Genomic DNA, 22,113 nt, shown 5'->3' on the forward strand with positions numbered 1-22,113 from the left:
CAATAATTTTGTCTACAAAATTTCTGAAATTTAAATATAACATAATTGAATATCATTGTAAACTTGAATAGTATTGAATCTCAATTGCAAATACATTTTTTTTGTTTTTTTGTTTTTTTTTGTTTTTTTTTTGTTTTTTTTTAATATAGTATTACTTTCACTTTTCCACAAAAATTTTTAAACAAGCCAACAGTATCACAAGATAAATTAGTAACATTAAAATTATTAATCTTCATGCTTTTTTTTCCAAGACTCTGTTGATGATGGTGTCCAAATTGTATTGAGAGAACGAAATGGATCAAATCCTGTTCTGTCCTAAAATAACAACTTTGCTATACTATGTATATCCTGTTATACATCTAATGTTGTTGTGTATACATTAACAAAATTAATTATTTTCTTTTTATATATCTTTTAATTTATTTTCTAGGTATTGTTCCTATTATCTACCTGCACGTCTGATTCTGATAATTGTAGTGGCACAGATAATGTGGCATGTGGTTGTGCTGTTGCGCCCCAAGGTGCAGCTGCCCATACACCACCAGTATTAACTCCCCATACGCCACTTCGTTCTTCTCCTACTGCTGCTCTAGTGTATAATGGTTGCCAATTAGTTTCTACATTCGCCCAATTATCTGTAGTAAATTAATAACAACATATTATTTAAAAATACATTTTTAACAAAATACAAAATTATTAAGATACTATAATAAATACATACCTCTTAATGAATCTGTTAAATTTGTGCCATTTTCTGTAGAATTTGATGTGTCAAATTGAAAAGCACTTGTATTATCTGATAATAAATCTATCATAGTTCTATTATCATTCCATAACTGACATCGTGTATCTTCCTCTGGACTTTCTAATTCAACCAAAAGTTCATCTGTTTCTGGAAGATCGTCATATGGTACCAATTCTCTTTCAAACTGCAATAAGACAATACAAAGATTGTTACATTTTTGTGAATGAGAGAAAAAAGTATATTTAGAGAGAAAACTTTAATAAAAGTTTTTATTATTATTATTATAAGTCATTAAATAAGATATTTCGAATATATGACGTACTGAAGAATCAATAAAGTTATTGATAAAATAACTATTTGCGTGTGGAACATTAGTTTGTGCCGTAATATGATCCTGACAAACCAATTTTGTCCTTCCAGTCGATGGCATACAAGGGGTCAAAACTTCTGGCATTACTTCATATTCTTTGGTAGATTCAATTGATTCTTGATTTGGTTGTTGTTTTATATATTCTGTATCTTTAGTGTCATTAGTAAACACCAATGATAAATTATGTGTAACTGGTTGATTCTTATGCAAATTTGATAAGTTAGAAAATGCAGGGATGCTTTCTTGATTACGAGCTACTACATCACTAAATTTTGCTCTATGTTCACCCCATCCTGACGGTGGCGGTGGTGGTGATATTGTAGATACTGTTCCTAAATTACGTGTTCCATCTTCCTTTGAATTTATATTTCCATTTAGAGAAGAAGCTGTAAATATATATATATACATACATATATATATATATATATAATATAACATATGATATGTGTGTGTGTATTGTAAGTTCACTAGCTATATATTAATATACTTTTTGTGTGAATTTTATCCGTTGCACGGCGTTTTTGTGATACTTTTTCTTTACGCGGAAGATTTTTACTTTGGCGCGGTAATTTATAAGATGATTCTACTGTACGTGATCCATGAATGTGATATTTTGTATTAGACCTAGTTGTATTTGTTTTCCATCTATTTGGATTATTATTCCTTTCTTTATCATATTCGTCATCGTCACAATCACCTTCATAATTATCTTTATAATCAACACAAGGTACAGAAGGTATTGTTTGCGATTTGTTTTTTTTATTTACTGGCTTCCTTTGTAATTTATCTGTTTTTATACAATTTTGATCATGTCCCTATAAAATATAATATAACACGTATTCACACAATGACATAATATATAGTAAATATCCTGATTAAATCTAAACAAAGAACTTACTTTACATAAAGATGATGTATCATCATGTACTGAACTTTCTGTTGTTGTGGATGAAGTTTCTTCTTCAGAAAGTTGAACGCTCTTTTGTTGTGACGATATATCAAGCTTCTTTAACATGTGATTACTATGGCTAGTACTATTTCCTCCGGTAATTTTTCTCTTATTTTCAGATTTATTATTTTTGGTATTTAAATAAATTGTGTCTCCCTGACTTTCATTGTCACATGACTTTAATTCTTCTTTTATATTTCCTACATTGTTTGATTTCATTTTTCTATTTGTAACAGGACTAGATTTTATTAAAGAATGCGTTCTATATTTTTTTTCTTGTACTGGCTGAATTTCTGTAAATGTACTTTCTATTAGACAATTATTATCAGATTGACTTTCTTGTATGTTTTGTTGTTTTTTATTATTTCTCTTTCTTGTGCCAAGTCCAATATTTCCAATATTATTAGAACCGTCAAGTGGATCTTCGCATGGTTTGAAAGATAACAAATCTTTCGATTCTATATCTAATTTAAAACGTTGTTCTTCTTCTGATGTCCAATCAGAAATTTTCAGGCTCTTTTGCAAATCTTTATCTTTACAACGTTTTGTATTCATTAACATCCATTCCGATGTTATGTCTTCTTTTTTATTTATTTTATTTTTATCATCATTTGTAGGTTTCTCTTTCAATGAATTTGTGATATCTGTCGATTGAATTGGTACATATGACAAAAGCCTAAGGTCAAGAGGTGGCTGAACTGAACTTTCTCGAGAAAAATTTGCTAAAGCACCTCTTAGTATACGATCTGCCTCAAGAAAGGATACAGCAAGCACAGATATTAACAATATCGATGAAAGAATGACGGCTGCCCAATGTATAATATATTCCCATGATGGTCTAATTAATATAGCTGCGCAAGATTCCAAAGAATGTGTAGGAAGTGTTGCTAATAAATTAAGTTTTATCATACTACTCTCATTTTCAGTTCCTAAACTTGTCAATATTAATAATTTTCTTTCAATTCGTGATAAAGTGAAGTCTGGCGTAAATGCTATTTCAATTTTTTTTGTAACATTTGGAAACAGTAAAAAAGAGGCACAATTAAGTACCTTAAATCCATATCCTTCACAATGCGAGCCGCTTATGTAGAAACCGTAAATATGTATTGGTAATTCTCCAGTATTTCTCGCTGTGAAGGATCTTTTAACTGTTAAATTTGGAATCGAATTTCGTTTCGATCGCTCACCTAATAAAAATCAATACAATGCATTAATTTTTTTATATAAATTTTCTATATAAAAAAAAAAAAAATGTTTAATAACATGTATTCATATATTGTATAAGTTAATACAAATATTTTAAACTAACGATTGTACAAATAAATTATAAAAGATTATTTAAAAACTTTATAATATTTATAAATCCATATATATTTAAAAATTTAACTACATTATATTAAGTCGATAGAATAAAGATAAGGGAACGTACATACGTTCACAATCTTTAAGGTGTTTGTCTCCAAGTTCAAATAATAAAGGTGTAGTAGAACCTGGTTTACGATTTCCAAACCTAAATTGTGCACTTGCTCCACGTCCCATTACACGTAAAACTTCTAAGACGGTCATATTATTTCTAAAATATTTTAAGTTCATATTTAATATCATAAATTATTAATATATATTAATGATTTATATATGTATATATATAATGATTTTTAGTTAATATATGTATACTGGCTTACCTAATATATATAAGAGCAGACGAAAGTGATGCCGACGTCGGTGAATATATTATTTTAATAGTTTTAGATTCCAAAGGATTTAAATAAAAAGGAAATGATTGCGTAGCCACTGTAACATCCCATTGTTTTTCAAACAATTCACGTTCCTCCAAATTATCTTCGAGTTTAAATTCCTCTTGTACCATAGGTAAACATTCTATACACATTGGTTTGAACCTATTTAAATAATATCATCACAAAGAATTTATTTTTATATATCAATATATCAAAATTAAAGTAGATTTTTTAAATATTACATACTTGCTAGGTAAAGAATGAAATAGTCTTGATCCTTGAGGATAATTCCAATCCATTACTAATTGGACTATTAAAGGATTTCTACTTGGATTATATAATTTTATTTTTTTATGCGATATATGTCCCACTTGTGTTAAGGGAAACATTAATATACTTTTATTTTTATTTGCATTTCCAGAACTGGTCAATAAACTGGGCCAATGTGGTTTAATATTAACATAAAATTTATAACCACGTACTTCATTAGTGTCTAAACGCATTGTTACATTATCCCAAGAACCTGCTCCAGTAGAATTAATAAAACGCATGTAACGTGTAGTTAATAAATTTAGATCAGTATCACGCGTGTGAGAAGGAAGGCTCATTGTGTTCAACCATTGATTACCAGCTGGAAATTATAAACATTAATATAACATATGTATTCTCAAAAATATATGTATATAAAAATTATTTAAGAAAAATAATTGAGATACCATTTGTATCTAATAGCAAGTCAAGGTAACATCGTTGTTTACAGTTGATAGATGGATTAATCTTTATAGATCCTATATGATTATCACCTTTAGATATTGTTGGTAATGTTGCTTCTTCTAAAGGTATATATTTTATTCTATCATCCTTGTTAACTGAAACTATTTCAGTTACTTCCATTGGTCTTGTAAACGTAGAATGTACTTTAACTTGCTGTACACATATTGATCCCTAGAAACAAAAATGTTATAAATAGATATTAAAGTATTACATTAATTAAAAATAATTTATAATCTTTACTTACAGGAAAACAATCTGTAAATATAAGTTTCTTTACAGAGATTTTTCCATGAGCAACTCGCATGAATACAGGTAAAATAAGTCTTTCATACTTAGTTCTAACAAAGACATCGCCAACTATCGTATCCTCTTCTATCATAGGAGCTTTTACTATAATCTTGAAAATTGCTAAAAATCCAGGTTTTATAAATTGCTGTAATAGTAATATTTATGTTATTTTTAATATCTCCAAGTATATTAATACAAGACACAAATAATTTTATATATTTATAATACTTACATTGCCAGTATTGCTACATACAGTTACATTTTTAAGCTCCTCATCCAATAAATCTGCAGGACCACTTTGACAACCCATTAATTCCAATACTGCTCCAGGCATATTTACTCCCCAATCATGTAATTCTATATTAACTGGATTCTGATTTTCTAACGCAAAGATTGCTTCATTTTCAGTTCCACTACTAACGGTACCAAAATTCATGGTACCTTTATCATCTTCTCTTTCTCCTGGAACAATTTTCCTTACTTTTCCATCATAACTGAGTAATGGTACTTTAGTTACAGATACATTTGAATGTATTAATATCGATGACTCCATCTCTACATCTTCATTTTTCTTTTCTTTGGTAAGTTGTAAAGAAAATATATTAACTTTTTGTTCTGGTTTTATTACTCTAGGAGTAAAATTTTTTATCTGAAAAATAAATTTTTTATATAAAAGTTATACACGAATATTTATTTATAAAAGTAAATAATTATTTTTTCGTACCATGAAACGCGATTTAACATTAGGTGACATCGTAACATGTGTGATGGCTAATGGTAATTTAAATTTATTTACAACGCTAAAATTTTGAGCTTGGCTAGTTTGCAGAGAACAGTAATGAGTAATTGATGCATTTACTTCTAGTCCTCCTTGTAACACCTGTGCTATCCATGGTATGGCTAATTTTTGACTAGAACCACCAGGCCCTATTGCTTTAATCATTAATTTGCCCTTAAAGTGTTGTAATTCTAAACCAGCCTTCCCTAAAATATTCATTTTCAGATTAAAATAATTAAAAGTATCTAGAACATATCCATCACAATATTTATTATCAATATAATTAAAAAATTGTATTATTTACAGTCATAAAATAGTGTCCCAATAGCGATTGGGATATCGGTGTCCCCAGGAATAACAGTTGGCTTAAACTGGAGTCCTAATGCTTTCGATATGGGGGTGCTAATTATATTCTAAAAACAACGATAAGATATAAAAAGATCTATTATTCAATATAAATACGTTTATGTTAATATAATATAATTCAAAATATACAATATACAAATAGATAAATAGATTTACCACAACTTTAACTGGTTTTTTAGCTGAATTTTTTAAAGCAATTATGTGATATGTGGGTGGTTGTAATGAACCTCCCATACCAAAATTTATTCTTCCCGAACTTCCACCCCAATGAAGACCAGCTCCACTCCTAACTTCTACTTCAACTGCTACAATTAATATCTCAGCAGTATTATTTACTTTAACTCTAAAATATTTATAATAGTTATTAGTGCGATATAATACATTAGAAGAAATTGATAAAGGTAAAATTGATAAATTGACAAATTGACAAACCTAATGTATGCAGTGTGATTTTTTTCTGTATAAGCATTAAAATGAAGTCTTATAACTGGTTTGGTTTGATAAGGTGGTATTTCCCATAATTCACGAGAACCCTCTGCTTCCCCTGATGGTAATTCCAATTGAAATTCTCCTCCACTACTATATATTTCTACTACCTTAAATTTGGAGTAATCAAAAACATATCACAAAAAATAATTATTTTTGGAAAATAATTTCTTCTGTGTAATTTTTCTTATGAACTTACAAAACAAAAAAAACCGATTAAATTACGTATTGTTATAATAACAAAAAATATACCAAAATATTTACTTGCAATGATTCTGGATGTGGATTATGCATATATATAAGTGGAGTAAAAGATGCATTTAATGGTAACTTGACATCAATTACAGGTCTTAGTCGATATGGACTACTAATACTTATTCCTCTGACCTACATAAAAAATTAAACGTGAATGAAATATTTAAAAAAACAAAAAGAAAAGAGAGAGAGAGAGAGAAAGAGAGAAAGAATAAAAAGAATCTACAATTATTAATACATTACTTGATACTTTATTGTACCCTCTGATGTATGTATAAAAAGGTGAGTATCGATCTCACCTTCTTCTCTACCAAGAAAAATTACATTAAATGTGGTATTTCCAAGAGGAGGTATTACCTAAATAAGATAAAAAGATATTATTTTAGATAAAGAAAATATAGAAAAGATCTAAACTTACTTTATCTTGGAAAAATGATGAGTGAAAATGACGAGTATTTCCGGAAATTGATAATAAATGAATTGTCCTATTATGGTCTTTATTAATTAACATCACAGTTTCTTGATGGGGTATACCAAGTTGTCTATAAATTTATATAATCAATTATTTTTATAAATTATTTTTTTAAATGAAATTTATAAGATAAATATAATAATAATAATAATAATAATAATAATAAAAAGAAGAAAGAAAAAGTAAATACCTCTCTTTAAAATCCAAAATATGGGGTTCAAAATAAATGTGGGACAATGTATCTTGTATTTTATCTTCATCCGGTACAGAATCCCTTAAAAAAATATTATTTGATGATTTAAAATACTTAAGTAACAATTTCAATCAGAAATAGGAAAGATATAGTTAGTTATATAGTTATTAAGAGAATTTTTTCTTTATTAACGACGTATGTATTCTATAATCTGACACATTTATAATATTCATGATACTTTATTATCTTTTAATTTGTTTAATATATATAAAATGAGAAAAATTAATTGTATATATTAGATACCTTTCCTACTTCCATTTACCATTATCTTAGTCAATGTCATGCTTACCCAACCCCATGTACTGTATTAGTAAAGTCCTAAAAAATATTATAATATATAACAATGAAATTTAATAAATAATATATAAATATTATAATATATCACATTATATATTAATTATGAATTAGTTAAGAAATTAACCTTATGCATAGGTAATGGTATATTATCCAAAAGATATTGAACATCATTGTCGTCCTGAACGAAGGCTGTAAAAATAATGAACAATAGTTAATAACTAAGATATATCGAAATAAAAATGATATAATTAAATTAAACTTTTAAAATTCAAAATCCAGTAAATGTAAAAAATGCAGTTAATCTTAATGCAAATTAGTGATATTTTTTGTAAATAAAAAAAAAATAAAAAATTTGTAATAAAACTACATATTTTTTTTTTTATTCTTTTTTTTTGTTTCTATAACTTTTAATATATTTCTTAAGCTCAATGAGATCATTTTATTATACTGCATATAAATAATTGATACTATAAGAGAGAAACTAAGGTTATATTATTTTTATTTTATTAAAAAGATATGAGAAAAATATTTGTTTTCATATATGTATTATACAAGAGGATTGAAAACTTATGAAGAAGTTAGTATTAATCAATATACAAGATATTTACATACTAACATTAAATATAAATAAAAATGCAGTATGGCTGTTTGAATATTTTAGATCATCTGTAGAAATATGAGGGTTTAAAAAAAAGACGGAAAGAAACAGAATGATAATTTCTGTATAACAATCAAAATAGTAATATGTCAAAACATTAGTGTTAAAAGTGTAATTAACCGTTTGTATTAAAAGTTATAAAATTCTAAGATTGTTGATGTCAAAACAGAAAAGAAATAGGCTTACCATTATTATGCCCATGTAAGGAGGGCCGAATTTGCGACGTTGAATCCAAAAATGATAACAAGAATAAACAATAAAATACTTTTAACTCAATCATAATATTAGTCTTAACGTATTGTTTTGTTATTTTGCTTTAGCACAAATGAAAATGCGCTTTCGGCCATACTTCTATATTATCGAAGTTTACTATGATATCGATTGTATCTTCGTTTTATTTGAAGTATGCAGTTTACCAGCAACCAATGAGTATATTCAACGCTATGCTTCTATTATTTGTCCTGCGTATAATTGGTTCTAATTCAAAATTCGACCAATCATATTTAACAGATGATTTAATCTTCAAGTGAACTTTACCATATTCATTTCATCTTTTATCTGTATAGCTAACTTTTCTTTCTACTTTTGCTTCATTAAACTGTTATGATGTGACTTCATGTAGTCCGATATTACAGTAAAGCAGTAAAAATAATAATATATTTTCGTAGTGATTTTCAAAGAATATATAACAAAACGTTAGAGAAGAATAATAAATATAAATTTGCTTAGATATTGAATTGTGTCATATATTAAAACTATACAATATTTGCTGAATGCTATTACACAACAATATTTAACTACTATATCAACTACATATTTTAACTATACAATAAAGTTTTTATATCCTATATAGTTTTTAATTAAGAAGTTTAAGAAAATGATAAATGATAATTAAACTGAATTCTAATGATTTAATGGGAGATATAAGAATTTGTTATAAATAAATGTACGATCAGCGCATTTTTAATAATCATTTTTTTTATCGTTAATCAGCATTTGTAAAAATGGATAAAACCAAACAACGTATGAAAATTTGACAATACCAGTATTATTTTTTTACATTACATATCTCTTTGAAATTATTTATAAATATTGTATTTATTATATTTGATAGGACAGAGTAATAATAAAAATGGATTATCTTGGATTTATAGAAAGAAAGCAAAATTACGAAGGGCTAAAAATATAACACAAAATGAAGATGCTGATACAGAATTAAATAATTCTGCGACAAGAATTTTTGTTCGTAATCTTCCATGTAGGGTATGAAACCATAATAATTTTATCTATATAATGATTTTTTATTTAATATAAATGTAATTATATTGACTTTATATGATTATTATATTAATAGGTAAAAGAAGAGGACATTAAACGGTTGTATGAAAAATATGGAGAAATACAAGAAATAATTCTTCCTTGCCAATCAAATTCATCACTTATTGGATATGCGTTCATAAAATTTAAACGAATGCAAGATGCATCCAAAGCTATATTTAATACAAATAAAAAAGAATTTTTTGGTAATAGATTATATTTTCTTGTTATTATATCTCTATATACTTTGGTATATTTGAAATAATTTTTCATATTACAGGTAGAATAATTACTAGTGGATGGGTCGTTGCAAATTCTAAACTTTATAAAAAGATGAAAAATATCTCTGAGATTAATAATAAAAATAAATTCTCTTTTCCTTCTTCCAAAAGACAAAATACAGATATAAAAAAAGGACATAAATCTTTGACCTTACGAGAAACTGATATTTCAAAACATTAAAAAGGAAACATTAATTGCCACATATGAATTGATACTATATGTATATATATATATATATATATTATTATTATTATTATTATTATGTTTTTTAAATAAAATGTAGTCACTACTTTTAAATAGTTATTATTTAAGAGAATTACATAAAAGAAAAAAAAATTTCATGGTACATCAATGTATCATACATATTTTCATTATCGATAAAAACAACGATGTATTTGTATATCAAGTAAATAAAAAAAATTTTAATAATTAAAAAAATATGTTACGGCTATTTTTACCCTTTATGCGTAATTTTTAAAAAATCTTTCTTTTACATATAAACAAAATTTTAGACACTGTAGCCAATTTTGTAGTTTTAATATCAATCATACCAATATAACAAACTTGTAAGATTGAGGTGTAAACTTCGGCATGCGCGTTAAGTTAAAAAATTCTGATATATTTTGATTTATTTTATTTCTAAAATAATATAATTAATTTTTTTACGTACAACACAATAAATATGGAAATATATAAATTTAATTAACAATAAATCTGAAACAATATTTAAATATTAGGAATTGAATATTACATTTATTTATATTTTCTAACCTCATTTTTAATCACACAAATTAAAGCTTATAATAAATAATAGTAATAGTAAAATAAATGTATGAAGTTTATATCGTATATTTATTAAATCTACTAATTTAAAGAGAAGATAAAAAAACAGGTAATGTAGTTATTCGAGTATAAAATCTATATCTTCCTGATATTTTATATACAAATAGATATCAGTAATATTTCAAAATTTATTAAAAATTTTCTTTTCCATGTATGATAGTATGGATAGGGGTTTTAAACAAATATTATGGATGTCATGGACTTTACGAAGTCGAGCTTTATTTTTAAATTATACAATACGAAGTAGAATTACTCAAAATACTTTGCAGAGTTATTGGAACTCTCCTAAAGGTAATTAATAATACCATAATACATTCTCATATATATCATTTTTTGATATATTTATTTTTTTCATATAATCTTTAAACTTTTTCAATATATTTAGAAATTTATAGGTCCGTAAAACTGGAGCCAATAAAAAAAATAATACTAGAGTCATGTGCACTTTCTTCAATAAATGCTACAAATATTTTAGATTATATTAGTAATCAGTATCCAAATATGGACTTGAAAGATATATTGGATATACTGACGATATTAGCAAGAATAGTCAATGACGATGGAAAACAATTTAATTTAAAAGATCATAAAGGATTTAAAATTTTATGTAATAAATTACAAGAACAAATAAGAATTATGAACGTATCCGATGCTATACAAATAATAAAATTACTGAGCTTTCTTGATATACCAGCATCTACAATGATAATACAAAGTCTTCTGCAAATTATAAGAAATTCTGTAAATGATCTGGACATACATCAAATACATTTATTATTAATTATATTGAGAAAAATGGAACAAACTACATTATCATCTGCACTAATGATAGCATTACCTATACTAATTCCAAATATTTTAACAACAAAACTTGATTATTTAAATTTAAAAGAATTGTCTTTAGCCTTATTATATGTAAAATATGTAGAAAACAAAGATTTAGTTAAAAAAATCTGTAATAGTATAGAATCATTAGTAATGAATAATTCTAGAAATGTTCCAGTATCTACTCTTAAATATATATTTATTTCTTTGTGCGGATTATCAAGTAAAAAAAAATTTGTAAATGAAAATTTCAAGACAATGGAAATAATACGTGAAGCACTTTTTCACAAAATAAATCAATTGACGCCATTAGATATTCTAGAATGTTTAAATGAAATATCTAAAAATGTAATAGAAGGGTAAATACCAAATTTCGAAATTTATATTATAAAATATAGAAAATACTATTTTAAATGATACTTATATTAATATTTTGTTATACAGGGAAATGATACCTTATAGTTATAATACTACCTTCATCAATGAATTATTGAATGTTGCAATAAGTAAAAATATGGATTTTGTAACATGTTTTTATATTGCAAAATATTTAAATAGTATATCTTATATTTATTTACCATTCATAGAATTTATGACAAATGAACATTTAAAAGAGGATGTTGTAAAGGAAATGCGTCCATCTAACATTAAAGAAATTTTATATACATTATCTAATGCTGAATATCAGTCAGTTCCTTGGATTATCCTAGAGAATAAATTTTTAGATGTAACATTTCTAAAGAAATGTACAATTCAAATACTACTTAAATATGCGGTTGATTTAACAGCATTAAATAAATATTATCCAAAAATATTGTCAATAATTTTTAGTACGATAGATACAAAAGTGTTAACTTCGTTTAGTGATCTGAATATTAGAAGATTGTTGATTTTGTATCAAACTGTAAAAGCATTATATCCAGATTATATGGGTCCTTGGCCTGGTAAAAGTGTACTTCATAAAATATATAATGTATCAGGTCAAAAATCTAATAATGAGTTAAAAATAACTCTAGAAAAAGCAATGGGAGGTTCTCAATATGTTTTAAGCAATTTGAAAACAAAACTAGGACATACAATTAGTAAGTATTATATTTGTTTTCCTAAATTAATCAAAAAATAATTAAATCAAAATTAAATAAATAAAAGAAGAAATTAACTAATTAAATAATAATGTTTATATTATTTTAGATTATGCTATAATTATGCGACAAGGCGGATTTCCCATTGCATTTAATACGAGTAATTCTAATATTCTTGCAAAGTATACTTACCTTGTTGAAGAATTGGAGTGTACAGAAGAAAATTGTGTTATGTAAGTATTTTTTATTAATATTTTCTATTTTTAATAAAATATGCATCCCTTTTTTCTTTTTTTCTTTGTTTTGTCAAGAGTTTTTTTTATAAGTATCTATAGAAAAATATTTACTTTTGCAGTATACTTATAATTGAATTTCCTTCTATTGCATATTCAATTAATACTCAACAATTGTTGGGTGTTTGGAACGTACAAGTAAAATCTATAGAAAAATGTACTGGACATAGCTGTATTCCAATAAATGTAAAAGTTTGGTCGAATCTACTACCACATGAAAAAATTACATATATTATGCAAAACATAAAAAATAAATGTCCTGAAATTATGTCATCAACGTAATAATAACAATGATTTCAAAAGCAAATTAAAAATGTTTTAATTAAAAATATGATTCATATCTCACATTACATGCACAATTCATGATTTTCCCTGACAATATTTCACATAATCATAGTGGATTACATAACAGAAAAAAACGGATAACTATGAATTAAATACTTATTACAATTAATATAAAAGCTATTTTTTTAACTCTAAATGAATTTTATAATTAAGATCTTATTTGTAAACATGGCTGCATTGTATTGTGTTAGTATTGAAACAAAAAGTTAGTTTTATTGATACAAATGAAGGAAGTTTGGTAATTAGCATTAAATATATGATATATAAAGTTATTGCTAATAATATTTAAGATAAAGCCTATATATTGATATATTGTTTAACGTATAAATATGAACTTGGCAAAATTTTTGTATATACATTGGATAAAATTAAAATAAAATAATAAATTTAATCGTATGTTGTATAAGATAAAACATTTTAATGAAAAGTAATAATACAAAATTTACTTTTTTCTGTTCTTGAAAATATATATTCTTAAGATTGAACCATTACTATATATATATAATTTCATTGGAGTATATATGCTCCACGATTTTACTTTTATTTACATATAATTAAAAGTATGAAAGTAACAATTTAACAATCCATAACATTGTTCTAGTAAAAACTATTTTTTCATTTATTCAAGTATTTCTGAAGACTATTTTTATTTTGCATAATAAAAAGAAAAGATTGTATATAAAGGATATAATAACAAATTAAGCATAAATATTGGTGCTGCAATTGTTTTTTACTTTTTTAATATCTCATTTTTTTTGTATAACTATCACAACGAAATATTTTATCTGATGTAAATATTGAGTAAATTTATAGATACCAGATTATTAAAGTAAAAATAGATATACCACATAATAGCACCAATATCTAAATCTTGTGAAGCACCAACTAGCACCACCATATAAAACAAATTTAATATTGTCCATCTTTAAATCACGCATTTAGACCAAATAACTTTAAAGCATTGAAAGCAGTAGCTAAAGCAACTTCTTCTGGAGTTGTTTGCATAAAAGCTGCAACCATTTCGACTATAGCTGGCAAGGCACATGGCTCATTGCGTTGAAAAGTGCAATAACGATGAAGAAAAGTCATGGATCGTTCAGTTAAAGCATCCTTAACGCGTACAGGTAATTTACTAGCTCTGGTATTAGGATACATGAATGGAGCATCAGTTTCAACTAATATTTTATCTAATGGTGCCTGACCTGCTTCTAACAATTGTCTTATACCACTATCTGACTTATCTTTACATAAGTAGCCTGTTATTCCTAAATAAAATCCTTGATCTAAATAAATTTGTGCTTCCTCTGCTGTTCCAATAAAAGAATGAATTAAAACTGGTGGTAAGCGATTTTTATAATGACTAAGAACTTCCAATACATCGGCCTGTGCTGCTCTTTCGTGTATTATAAGTGGTTTATTTAATTGACATGCCAGCTCTACTTGTTTATGAAAGACAGTACGTTGTGTCTCAGGATCAGAAAAATCACGATTATAATCTAAACCACATTCTCCAATCGCAACGCATTCTGGATTTGTAGCTATGCTTTCAAGTTCTTGTAAAGTATCTGGATTTTCCCATGATTTTGCATCATGTGGATGTACACCAGCAGTTGAGTAAAGAGTACCAGGATATATTCTTGTCAGTCTTAAAGCCTCTTTACTAGAACGAATGCTTGCACCTGTAACCATGATCTTCTGGACTCCTGCATCTTTAGCTCTTTGTATTACGCTATCTAAATCTCGACTGTATTTCTTATTTGTAAGATTGGCACCAACATCAACAATAATATAGTTTTCGTAACATCGAGTCATAGCTGAGGAAATAGCATTTTCCTCTGAATTTGAACTAGCAGCATTTTCTGCCATTGTTTATTATTTAATTAAGAATGCCTGAAACAATTTAAAGAGATATTCGCATAGTAATCGGTATTAGTAATAAAAATAGGTCTATCTTCAACTGCATTATATCATTATGTTGATAAAATAAACATAAATTTTCTTAACCTATAACAAAACACATATCTCTCTTTTGAAGTAATAGAAAAAAATGTGAAATCTGCAAATATTTCTTATAAAATAATATAATATTTATAAATTACTTGCAATTAATTTTAACAAGTGGATTAAAACTTATATATCATACTTTGGCAATGATAATGAAATCTCACGTAACTACTTCTCTTTAACTGTTTAATTAATACTGATAATAATATATCTTATCGTAAAACGTGTAAATTTTTATTACACAAACCTTTTTGTTTCTTTTTATATTATAAAATAACTAAATGAACGAAACTGCCAGTATCAATTACAATATGTTCACTTCGACATTATTGATATCACAAAACTTCGAAGACGTTACATTTTCAAGAGGTTAGTAATGATTAATACTATTGATATAATTGGAAATACCTACATATATTATGTTTTTTACTGAAAGATAAGTCAAATTGTAATGTTTAATTTTATTGCTATAATGATACAATCATTAGTGCAAAAAAATATTTGAAATTTCGAAATATAAAATTTTAATTTTCTTGCAGTTTCAATCAAACTATATACGTTTTTATCTTATAGGATAATTTTTCTTCTTACATCGTACAGTAGTGTTATTTTGTCTGCTATATAAAAACAAATTAAGAAGTTTACAATTATATCAATTAATTTATTCAATCTTTATTTATACATCATAATATGTATATAATATAACTTTATATATAGTTATTTGTAAAATTTATAATATATAATAGCTATTAGAAAAAAAGAATTTTTTTAAAATGTTTAGTCTTATTAAATATTTTTATCATAAATTAAACATTATTTTTTTATTACATATATTTGTTATTTAACATAAAAATTACTCAACTAACATATTTTATTATTGTAGAATAGGCCAACAGCAAATATGAAACGACGTTCAAAAGTACAAAAACTAGCACGTGCTAAATGTATTATAAATAAAGCTAATTCTATGAAAGATCCATTTCAAATGATTGAAATGTATCATACGTATGTAGGAAAAAATGAATATATTGTAAATTTAACTTGTGTTAAGGCTAAAGAGGCATCATCTGAATGTCGGCTTTGGATATTCGACATTATGGAAAGAAATATGAAAAATTTGTATGAACAGTCTAGTTGGGGATGGGATGCAATTGCTAAACAGAAAGAATTAACAGAACCAACAGCTTGGTATTTGATAGCATCTTGTAGTAATAAATTTATAGGATTTTCTCATTTTCGTTTTGACATAGATTATAAAGTTGAAGTGCTATATTGGTAAGTATATAAAAATATGAATTATTATTACAATATAACAGGCAAAAATGTATTAAAAATATTATATTTCTGTATTAAGTTATGAGTTACAATTAGAAGAATCAGCAAGAGGCAAAGGCCTTGGTCGTTTTATGATGCAAGCTCTTGAATCTATGGCATCAAAACATAAAATGCAAAAAGTAGTATTAACAGTATTAAAAAATAATCTACCAGCATTACAGTTCTTCTACACGCTTGGGTAATGAGATATTTTTCATATTTTAACTATATATTACTTATTTTATTTATTATTTATCAAGTCTTCTATAAATAAAATACAAAGGAAAGATATGAACTAAAATCACAAATATTTTAAATATATCTTACAATACAAAGCTTGAGGTAGACTTAAGCTTATTAAATTATATAATATAACAATTATTCAATTATTTAATCTATTTCTTAAATTAAGTTAAACTCTATTTTTAATGCTGAGTACAAAATAATTGTACTTTGAAAAGCTTGTTTTAAGTATAATTGTACAAATATTTCATTAATTAATTTAATGTCTATTAATTATAAATATCTATCTATACTTTTGCTCAAAGATATATCAGCCTTATAATTAAAATTTTCTTTCTTATTAGATAACTTTATATGATAAGCATATAAGTTTATAAAAAATTGTTGATATACTTCTTCAATCATTTTTTTTGTAGTTTCAAACTGGACAACACTAGCCCGCTGGAGTCAGAGAAGAAAGATTATATTATTTTAAGTAAACAGGTTTTAATTCCTGTCTCGTGAAAACATTTTCTACAATAAATATGCTTTCAACTTAATATTGTGTTTTATGAAATAAAATAGATAATATTTCGTTCGGACACAAAGTAACAATCGATGATTTAAGAAATGAGCCAACATCATAAAATGTAAGAGGAGCTTTACTAATTGTCATATCTTTTAAATAGTTTAGGAATGATACATCGATTTTTCCCGAATTGGAGATATTAAATTGTTGCAAATAAGCCTCTGACCCCCAACAAATATCTAATGCTGTTCGATGTAGAACCATACCAATACCTTTGCCAGCTCCTTCAGGAACAGACAATACTCTTAAACTAATAACGTTTAAATTTATGGGAAGATCATAACGCAGTGGAGAAAAATGTGCTTGCAAATTATATGGCAATGTATTATGAGGATGCATTGCTATTACCGGATACAATAGTTCTTCTGAAGCTAAATGTGCAGTCACAGATAACAGACCTGCAGGATGACCACTGGATGATGATGCAGGACAGTTTAATCTCCTTTTTTCAAATACTAACGTAAATAAGTGATTAGTTACTAAATTGTCTGTTACACCTTGACCTAATCCTCTGTTATCATCTTGAAGCAGTCTTCGATCTTGCATAATCTGTAGCGTAATATCAAAAATTAGCATTCATGATATATTTTAATCATTTTTTAATCATGACTATTCTGTATCTTATACAGAAATCTTTTAATATATGCTTCATTTTTTAATAGATTCTCTCATAAGTTTTTTATAATTTACTTACACACATAATCTAATGACTTATAATAAATATACATTACCTCTATTTGTCCTGATGCCATAGAAGCAACCCCTAATGGTTGTGCTGTTATAACAGTTAATCTTTTATGCTTATCTTCAATATATGCATTTGCAGCCATTGGATAATAATTTGCTTGTGTAGGTAATTTAGGAAATCTTTGCCGTCTAATTATCTGAAATCATTAAATTTATATATATATATATTTCATTATTAAAAATATAAAAATATTTAATATATCCTTTTAGGCACTTACACCAAGACCATTTAAATCAGTAAAAAACTGATCTCCAGACATAATATCAGTGTTTAATCTCATTGCAAGTTCATAATTTTGTGTTTCTGTTATATCAACTTCATTCAATATATGTAATCCGACACCATCACTACCAGGTGAATTGTATAGTATGCAAGTATGACGTACATATGGTAATTCTACAAAAACTTTTGATAAAATAGGACCTGTTACTAAATGAATAATGTGCTTATTATCCATAAATATCAAATCTGGATCTTGCTTGTCTGGCAGAAATAAATAGGCACCGCTTCTATCTTTACCAGAACCTCTGGTGCCATATTTAACAAACTCTAAATGAACAGGGAATGTAACATTGTCAACTTTTAAAGCTTTTAAGAAACCAGACTTTCCAAATGACGCAGATAGCTCAACTTTTTGAGATATAGAAAATTCTTGTGCAAGAGGTTGTACTTGCATATGAGAAAAACCAGGCACTGTTGAAACTGGTATATCAGTATTGAAAACTGTGACATTTGCTACATAAACATCTCTGTAAAATTATAGATTAACAAATTATTTTAAATCGCTTTCTTTCATGATTCATTCATAAAATTATTTTTCACATATAATTTATACTTACGGAGGAAATATTTGCTGACGAAGGGCATGTATTATATATGTAGTAAGTCCAAATCCTGGTACAGTTACTAGAAAAGATAATTCATATCTGGCAGCCGATAGTGCACCAGGTCCAACCCAAACTGGCGATATCTGAGATTTTACTAATTGTCCGGTATGATCAGTAACTTTAACGAAAGGTGTTGAGACAATTAAAGTTTGTATTTTTCTTCTTTGTCTTGAATAGGGATTGTATAACACAACTTTCCTTTTGGGATTTTCATCTCCCAGTATAAGTATATGTTTTTCACCAGGACTAGTATGATGTGACCTTTAATAATAAAACATAGAATTGAATTAAACTAGATTATCGGTGATTTCATTAAATAATTATAAAAACTATAATAATTAAATTATATAGTATGTATGATAAGAACCTTACAACCTCTACAAACAGCAAAAGATACTAACTAGGAATAAGTATCTGTTTTCGAACCTAGTCTCATCCAATGAAAGGTAGTGGACTTCTTGATCAATTGTGGACCCTTCAGAAGTTTTTAATAAATGCATAACAGATTGTTGGAGTACATGTGCAGTATTATTTAAGGCTAATATCATTTTTTGAGCATAATCTATAACTACATTATCTCTAGCTGTTCCACTAACACCATCATGATGTTGAAATAAGGAGTGCCACATTCTGGCATTATTCAATCGAAGAGCTATGTTTCCTTCAGCTAGATGATAAATGCCTTTAGCCCATGCTATTGTAGACAAGATTTCAGATGCTCTTAAAGAACCTAATAATACACGATCTAATCGTTTATGGAAAGGTCTAAAAAAATATTATTATCGTTTAAATAAAGAAAAAAGATATTCTGTTAATAATATTAAGATATTATCTATAATATGATAATATACCTTGATGTGTAATAACCACTCCAATAATGATCATCCCTATCAGAATAAGTAAAAAAATCTCCAGATAAAGTAGGGAAATCTTCTAAATTATGTTTATCTCTTACAGCATCAAAATAATCACTCAATGTTCCAAATTGTATTTCAACATTTAATTGTTGATTTTGATTTAAATAATCAAAAAGATATTGATAGTTATTGAACTGAGCATCCCATTCAGTAACATGCGTATATCTAAAGTCATCTCCTAATGGTACTAATAATACATTAGTTTTAAAAAGCTGAGACTTTTTACGGTATTGATCTAATAGCAGCATTGCTCTTTCTATTACATTTGCTTTTGTTATGGCTCGTGGATTTACTTTCCATGGACATGTCAAACCAAAATTAGGAAGTCTATAAAAATCAAATTGACAACATATTTTTGGATCTGGTCCACATGTATGAGGTATATCATAACTATAAAATGGCATCATATGAGTAAACAATTCTGTTGAGCCATCATTGTCCCACAATTGTCTCCATCGAAATTCTAAATTTTTTTCTTTAGCCAATCTTTTTTTAACCGAATAATGAACTCTTTGTATCAGCAAATTATTTAATCCAGCTCCTTTTAATAAATATGGCATAGTTGGGGAAAGTCCAAATGGATCAATTGCCCATCCTGAATTTGATACATAATCTAAATTATACTTTAACCATTGATGTCCTTCTGTTAGTTGAGTAAGTTGAGCAATCCAGTGAGAGACAGATTCATCTGGCATAACCCATCCACCTGATACTATTTCTAATTGACCATCATGAATTAAGCTTCTGACTAAATCACGAGTTACCTTTGATTGTTCATCCCACCATAACTTAAAAAACGAAACTTCTGCCCAGATAAATTTACGCCGTTTGTCTTCTGCTAATTTTGTTACCATATTATTTAATATATTTCTCGTTTGAGAAGTATAATATTTTTCAAATGTATTCAACCATCCTGGATCATTGTGCGAATGTGGAATAACAAAGACCTTCAACTTCCTGTTACGATGCCATTGTTCTTTATTATACTTGATATTCCATCCTTGTTTCCAAACTCCACCATCTGGATTATCAAAATCCAATATTTTATATAAGTCTAACATTTGTATATCAACTTCTGGTGTTCGATTTATATTAAAATTGCATTTCGATAATTTTTCTATATGATTTTGGATTGGACCCGATTGTTCATGATTATTTAATGGTTTTATTACTGGTATTAAGTTTCGCTTTATTTTTGCTGCTTCTTGAAGAGCATTCATAGCTTCATGATGTTTATTAAAGTCTTTTTCTAATTTTGCTAATCTACTTTCAAAATGTAGCCATTGATTCTAAAATGAGTAAATATATATAAATCCTATATAAATTTACATTTTGCACAATATATAATAATAGTACAAATTAGTTCGATAAAAAGAAAATTTGTATATACTTACATCGTGCATAGATAGTTTGTTATCCTGTCCAGGAGGAAAAATTGTTAAATCCACTATTATATATGTCATTAAACAGCAAACAAAAAGTAATCCAGCTCCAAGAAAGGCTAAAGTTTTCCTTGTCTTCATATTATATTTTTCTAATGGTAAATTCACATTGAATAACTTATCTTTGACAGACTTTTAAATTAACCTCTTTTAGATGGTATCAATAAATTTCTCTTAAAATATTTTTGTAAGTTAATATATAAAATTAATTATCATACGCACATAAAGCCACTAATTGTATGAATAATACATCTAGAGTATTTATTTAAAATACTTTGTTATATGTTATGTGTTTGAAGTATGAAACTGTTTACCACTGCGTCTGACCGCATGAAATACATACATATATGTGTACTGCCATATGGTATATATGTAACATTCGCATTGAAACAGTTTATAGATATAAATTTGATAACATTTTAGATTATATATATATATTTTTGCCGTAAGCCAATATTTTCTTTAAAACTGTAAGATAAAACAAAAGGATATTAATTACGTAATTCTACATAGTTAAAAAAATATGTATGTGTGTATGTATGTATACATTATTTTTTTATCTCATATCATTTAAAG

The 22,113-nt window shown here is 26.4% G+C and overlaps 5 protein-coding genes and 1 pseudogene across 10 annotated transcripts; 3 read left to right on the forward strand and 3 right to left on the reverse strand.

The window, feature by feature from the left end:
- Positions 1-175: 175 nt before the first annotated feature.
- Positions 176-8,805, reverse strand: Tmem131 (Transmembrane protein 131). The gene is made up of 23 exons (XM_035868623.2): positions 8,614-8,805; positions 7,894-7,958; positions 7,762-7,790; positions 7,410-7,493; positions 7,166-7,289; positions 6,991-7,104; positions 6,757-6,879; positions 6,439-6,602; positions 6,163-6,349; positions 5,945-6,053; positions 5,587-5,846; positions 5,095-5,511; positions 4,819-5,007; positions 4,517-4,745; positions 4,047-4,431; positions 3,747-3,962; positions 3,498-3,637; positions 2,014-3,251; positions 1,603-1,930; positions 1,068-1,501; positions 722-929; positions 451-635; positions 176-315 (listed from the first exon to the last, which is right to left on the reverse strand). Exons 1-23 carry the CDS (start codon positions 8,705-8,707, stop codon positions 226-228), a joined length of 5,412 nt encoding a protein of 1,803 aa, XP_035724516.1. The 5' UTR covers positions 8,708-8,805; the 3' UTR covers positions 176-225.
- Positions 8,806-9,095: 290 nt separating this feature from the next.
- Positions 9,096-10,220, forward strand: LOC118442709 (RNA-binding protein 28-like; annotated as a pseudogene). Its single transcript, XR_014983544.1, has 4 exons — positions 9,096-9,450; positions 9,542-9,690; positions 9,782-9,950; positions 10,025-10,220. The product of XR_014983544.1 is annotated as an RNA-binding protein 28-like (transcript).
- A 384-nt stretch (positions 10,221-10,604) lies between these two features.
- On the forward strand, positions 10,605-13,486 carry LOC118442619 (uncharacterized). 2 transcript variants are annotated; one of them, XM_035868458.2, is made up of 6 exons: positions 10,605-10,918; positions 11,030-11,160; positions 11,255-12,053; positions 12,139-12,776; positions 12,886-13,009; positions 13,132-13,486. In XM_035868458.2, exons 2-6 carry the CDS (start codon positions 11,031-11,033, stop codon positions 13,349-13,351), a joined length of 1,911 nt encoding a protein of 636 aa, XP_035724351.2. In that variant the 5' UTR covers positions 10,605-10,918; position 11,030; the 3' UTR covers positions 13,352-13,486. The 2 variants fall into 2 exon arrangements, with proteins under 2 accessions (XP_035724351.2, XP_035724352.2); XM_035868459.2 differs by lacking the exon at positions 10,605-10,918 and having other exon boundaries at positions 11,028-11,160; positions 11,265-12,053.
- Positions 13,487-13,664: 178 nt separating this feature from the next.
- Positions 13,665-15,606, reverse strand: LOC118442899 (uncharacterized). Of its 3 annotated transcripts, none has more exons than XM_035869154.2 (2): positions 15,558-15,606; positions 13,665-15,304 (listed from the first exon to the last, which is right to left on the reverse strand). In XM_035869154.2, the coding sequence occupies exon 2, from the start codon at positions 15,278-15,280 to the stop codon at positions 14,345-14,347; it is 936 nt and encodes a 311-aa protein (XP_035725047.1). In that variant the 5' UTR covers positions 15,281-15,304; positions 15,558-15,606; the 3' UTR covers positions 13,665-14,344. The 3 variants fall into 3 exon arrangements, with proteins under 3 accessions (XP_035725047.1, XP_035725049.1, XP_035725048.1); XM_035869156.2 differs by having other exon boundaries at positions 15,518-15,601; XM_035869155.2 differs by having other exon boundaries at positions 15,514-15,601.
- Positions 15,607-15,647: 41 nt separating this feature from the next.
- On the forward strand, positions 15,648-17,528 carry Naa40 (N-alpha-acetyltransferase 40). Its single transcript, XM_035869158.2, has 4 exons — positions 15,648-15,787; positions 16,302-16,693; positions 16,773-16,931; positions 17,392-17,528. Exons 2-4 carry the CDS (start codon positions 16,320-16,322, stop codon positions 17,477-17,479), a joined length of 621 nt encoding a protein of 206 aa, XP_035725051.1. The 5' UTR covers positions 15,648-15,787; positions 16,302-16,319; the 3' UTR covers positions 17,480-17,528.
- On the reverse strand, positions 17,511-22,042 carry alpha-Man-IIa (alpha-mannosidase 2). Of its 2 annotated transcripts, XM_035869152.2 has the most exons (8): positions 21,760-22,042; positions 21,490-21,629; positions 20,030-21,384; positions 19,605-19,943; positions 19,131-19,439; positions 18,509-19,040; positions 18,275-18,427; positions 17,511-18,092 (listed from the first exon to the last, which is right to left on the reverse strand). In XM_035869152.2, the coding sequence occupies exons 2-8, from the start codon at positions 21,616-21,618 to the stop codon at positions 17,511-17,513; spliced, it is 3,399 nt and encodes a 1,132-aa protein (XP_035725045.1). In that variant the 5' UTR covers positions 21,619-21,629; positions 21,760-22,042. The 2 variants fall into 2 exon arrangements, with proteins under 2 accessions (XP_035725045.1, XP_085520173.1); XM_085664047.1 differs by having other exon boundaries at positions 21,490-22,042.
- Positions 22,043-22,113: the final 71 nt, after the last annotated feature.

Source organism: Vespa mandarinia, chromosome 24 (assembly GCF_050613455.1).
Source record: "Vespa mandarinia isolate Hongniang chromosome 24, ASM5061345v1, whole genome shotgun sequence".
Lineage (NCBI taxonomy): Eukaryota > Metazoa > Arthropoda > Insecta > Hymenoptera > Vespidae > Vespa > Vespa mandarinia.